We start from the raw sequence: 4,831 nt of genomic DNA, 5'->3' as shown, positions 1-4,831 counted from the left end.
ACGCCGTCTCTCTGCATAATGCCCACACTCAGTGCAATCTTCAGCTTTCTCTCTGTATGCTTGCTCTCAAAGACTCGAATGGTTCTCAGAACAACATTGTGGAAATCATTTTTTGATTATTATTCTTGCGTGAATTTACGGAAATGTATTACTATTAGTATTAATACTGATCTTTTTAAAAAAAAATCTACGAAAGAGTGATATTCCCTTTGTAAATATATCAGTTGCCATCGACTATTTTCTATTCACTTATCCCGTGATTAGTGTTCCCTCTAAGCTGAGTTAGTGTGAGCTAGCTCAGTTTTTTAGCCGCATCGCCCAGATCGTCGGGGAGGAAACCATATGGTTCCCCCCCCCCGACAATGGCCACGCCCCCAATGTGAGCGATGTGGCGGAAATGTGAGCCGGGGCGGAAATCGGGCCGCCAAAGCGGGGGATTCCCCGACCCCCGGCCCCATTTGGCAATCCTAGCTTAGAGGGAACACTGCCCTCATGTACATTCTCCACCACTGACAGTGCATTCTGCAAATCTCTGGGCAAGAGGCTACACACACACTCACACAAACACACGCACACACACACAAATACCCCATCCTGCTTCAGCAATCCGTGAACATGCACCAGAGAGCAAACCCATCCAGATCCTCGCAATACCAGCTGCGCTCTCGATACTTACGCGTCCCTGCAGCCGTCCGTGCACTCGCATGAGGCGAGGAATGCGCTAGACAAATTGTTCAGGAAGAGCCCACGGGGCCAGGAGGTCTTGCGATACTTAAAGTAAGGCAGTCGCTCGTGGTCGACCTCGTTGCAAAACGAAACGGGCGTCATCTCCACTCCTTTGCTGAGATCGTAATCGAACACAGATCCTTTCCGGCTGGGGTAGCTTCTGAAGACCTGGACGTAAGTGTTGAAAGAAAAGTGATCCAGAAACAGAAAGCTGCACTTCGTTTGGAGCAAGTAATCCTGGACCTCCTCGAAACTCCTCAGGCTCCTTCCGCAGGGGGCTTTATAGACCACGTCCAGCGTCTTGGAGGGCAGGTCTGCTTTGGCGTGCCTCCTCTGGAAGCCACACAGCAGGGGCAGGTTCAGGGGGTTCCCACCTTTGTAGGAGTTCCAGGGCCTTGGGACAAGACAGTCCTGGGAGCAGGTGTGACGCCGGCAGGGGAGTCTTGAAGGTGCTTTTGCTGCTCCTGCAGGATCTCCTGTGGCCCTTGGAGACACCACTTCCTTTATTGCCATTCTTCACTCGTGCCAAGAGTTGAAAAAGCATGTCAGCCAACCAGCCAATAGGTTGGATTTGTTTAAAAACAAAACGAAGAAGAAGAAGAGATGGGATTTATACCCTGCCCTTCACTACCTGAAGGAGTCTCAGAGTGGCTTACAATCCCTTTCCCTTCCCTTCCCCACAACAGACACCCTGTGAGGTAGGTGGGGCTGAGAGAGCTCTTTCAAGGACTGCTCCTGAGAGAACAGCTCTGAGAGAACTTGTAACTGACCCAAGGTCACACCAGCAGCTGCATGTGGAGGAGTGGGGAATCAAACCCGGTTCTCCCAGATTAGAGTCCGCGCTCCTAACTGCTACATCAAAACGGAGTTATTCATTAAATCCAGCAACACATTCACCCACATTTCAATGTCTGTATTTATGACCCACCGTGACACTCGCCTGAGCATTTTGATGAACATCGTGCAGCCGATCCTATTATAAATATGATCACAGCATCCAGGACACTTAATTATGTCCTACCCTAGTGATGGCTATTTTTCATCGAATAGGTAGTAGTAGTTTTTTAATACCCTGCCTTTCTCTACCCTAAGGAGTCTCAGAGGGGCTTACAATCTCCTTTCCTTTCCCCTCTCCACAACAGACACCCTGTGAGGTGGGTGGGGCTGTGAGAGCTCTGAGAAAACTGGGACTGGCCCAAGGTCTCCCAGCAGGCTTAACGCGGAGGAGCGGGGAATCAAGAGCCCGTTTGCTGTATTATTTTCAGTTGAAATGGACAAACTGACAAGAAAGTTGAATAATATGGAAGCAGAAGATTTCTATAATGACTGGAAGGATCTAAAAGAATACTTAGAAAAGTATTGGGAAGTAAAAGACAATTTGTTTAGTTTTAATAATTATTAATCATAGAATGCTTGGGAGATAGGATAAGTTAAAAATTAATTACTATAGTGAAATAATAGTTACCTAGTGAATTACAAAAAGAAAATTGTTGTTGTAAAAATTAATAAAGAGATGGGCAGGAGGTCGAAGCACTGTGGGAAGCCATATATTAGGGAGGGGAAAAGGGAGGTGGGTAGGGTATGAAGGGACAAATGTAAAAAATTTAATGTTGATTATGAATGTTTATATCCTAAATAAAAAAAATTTTGACAAAAAAAAAAGAGCCAGTTTGCTGTAGTGGTGAAAGGCGGGGTACAAATCCAATCTCTTCATCTTTTCTTCTTCTTTGAACCTGGTTCTCCAGATGAGAGGCCTGCCGCTAACTTAACCCCCCCCCCATGCTGGCTCTAGATACAAGCAATTTGTCGACCCCCCCCCCCCGCTGCCAAAAAGGGATTCCTTTGGGGCCAGGGTTTCACTCAGCTTGGCCCGAACACTCACTTTCTGTTTGTATCTAGATACAAGCCCAGTAGACCCTCAGAGACCAACACGATTTTCAGGTCAGGAGTGTTCAAGAATCAAAGCTCTCTTTGCCAGATACCTGAGAATCGAAGCTCTCTTTGTCAGGTAATTAATGGAACAAATCCCACACACCCACGCACACAAAGAGCGAGTAAATATTATTTATACCCTTTTACTCACAAAGAAAAACTATCTCCTGGGCTTCTTGTTGTTTCAGCGGATGGAGGAGACTGTAAACCAGGTTCACGTATCTGGGTATTGTCCTCAACATTGTTGGCTTGGAAGAACAAGATCCAGATTTCAGTAGTACACATTTTACATCACAATTCAAACCAATCATATCTAAGTTCATTACAGCCACTGCTAAAAAGCCTAAAGACATAAACAGACACAAACATCTAAACTGAGATACGAAGACAATCTTAAGAACAGTCTAAATACACTGTACGTATGAGCTCTCCCTCCCACCTCTGCAAAGAAGAAGAGTTGGTTTTTATACCTCACTTTTCTCTACCCGAAGGAGTCTCGGAACGGCTTACAATCACTTTCCCTTCCTCTCCCCGCAACAGACACCCTGTGAGGTAGGTGGGGCTGAGAGAGCTCTGAGAGAACTGTGACTGGCCCAAGGTCACCCAACTGGCTTCATGTGGAGGAGGAGGAAGAAGAAGAGGAGGAGCTGATTTTCATATCCCACTTTTCTCTACTGTAAGGAGTCTCAAAATGGCTTACAGTCACCTTCCCTTCCTCTCCCCACAACAGACACCCTGTGAGGTAGGTGGGGCTGAGAGAGCTCTGAAAGAGCTGTGAATGACCCAAGGTCACCCAATTGGCTTCATGCGGAGGAGTGGGGAATCAAACCCACTTCTCCAGATTAGATTCCACCGCTCAAAGGTGGGCCCCTTTGGAATTCTGACACAGCACGGGTGGGTGTAGGGTTGCCAAATCGGGATCGTCCGAGAGCGGGGGGCTCCCAGACGATCCCGGGTGTGTGTGCGCGCGCGCAGCGCGCACGCGCACAGCGTGCACATCACCCGGAAGTGACGTCGCCACGCGATTTGAGGGGAAAACAAAGAGTTTTCCGAAACGGGGCTCCGAAACGGGGGATTCCCCGCCCCCCGGCTGCATTTGGCAGCCCTAGGTGGGTGCAGCCACAAAATGGCTGCCAGAGAAGGCAGAGCCAGACACAAAATGGCTGCCAGAGAAGGCAGAGCCAGACACAAGATGGCTGCCACAGCCTTCCTTCAGTCACACAGTGAAGATTACTGTGCTTTGGTGGCAGCGGCTGCCAAAGCAACATTTTTAAAAAATCTGCACAGCCAATCAAAATCTCCAATGGCCAGTCAGCAGCCTTGCTGGGCAAAAGCCCCACCTGGCCCCTCACACTTCCTAAAAACACTCAGAGGGCACCAGGGAAGGCGTTGATGGGCAGTAGGGCACCCATAGGCACCATGTTGGGGACCACTGGGCAAGAGTGTTGCACTAGGATCTGGGAGACCCAGGTTCGAATCCACACTCTGCACTGGGAGAGTCACACGTTCTGAGCCCAAGCTACCCCACAGGGTTGCTTATGAATATCAAACGGAAGAGAGGAGCAGGATGCAAACCGCTTTGGGTGCCCGCTATGTGGGGTATAGAGGAAGCAAATAAATAAATAAATAATCCACAACAGCCCCTTTCATGAGAGAAGTACAATATTTCCAGAAACAAGACTTTCCCTGACCTATTTCTTTCTTTCTTTTTTTCTGGCTCAGCAGAAATCCTACTCAGTCGAAGGCTAAAGAAGCACCACAGGAATGGAGACATTGATTAATTCATACCATTTAGTAGGGGCAGTAGGAAGGCCTTCAGTTCGGCTTGGCTCACAAGTGTCAGAGCTTGGAGGCATTCTGTATCAATGACAACGACAAAAAAGAAAGAAAAGAAAGCTACAAGGGAAAAAAGCAATAGCAGCTGAAGACATCGATCGTTTGCAAATCGACGAGGGATCCGAACGGCCATCGGTAGGGCAGACTTCCTGGACTCCCCCAGAAGCCTTTGCAAAGAACAAGGCACCCTAGAAGGGTGAACCAGGATTAAGTAGGAAACTGGTGGAGCATCTGCTTGGCATGAAGAAGGCCCCAGTTTAGAAGAATAAGAATAAGAAGAGATTGGATTTATACCCCACCCTTTACTTGGAGTCTCAGAGCGGCTTACAAACTCCTT

At 48.0% G+C, this 4,831-nt stretch overlaps 1 protein-coding gene across 1 annotated transcript; it reads right to left on the bottom strand.

Moving 5' to 3' along the window:
* Window positions 1–676: 676 nt before the first annotated feature.
* Window positions 677–4,504, bottom strand: SETDB2 (SET domain, bifurcated 2; the record flags this gene model as incomplete). The annotated part of the gene is made up of 3 exons (XM_015414709.1): window positions 4,447–4,504; window positions 2,810–2,906; window positions 677–1,240 (listed from the first exon to the last, which is right to left on the bottom strand). A coding segment is annotated over exon 3 (563 nt), but the record flags the coding sequence as incomplete, so codon positions are not given.
* Between the last annotated feature and the right edge of the window lie 327 nt (window positions 4,505–4,831).

This window comes from Gekko japonicus, unplaced genomic scaffold (assembly GCF_001447785.1).
Source record: "Gekko japonicus isolate JY-2015 unplaced genomic scaffold, Gekko_japonicus_V1.1 scaffold1311, whole genome shotgun sequence".
Taxonomy (NCBI): Eukaryota; Metazoa; Chordata; class Lepidosauria; order Squamata; family Gekkonidae; genus Gekko; species Gekko japonicus.
The sequence above is the reverse complement of the archived record's forward strand: the minus strand, read 5'-3'. Positions and strand labels throughout refer to the sequence as shown.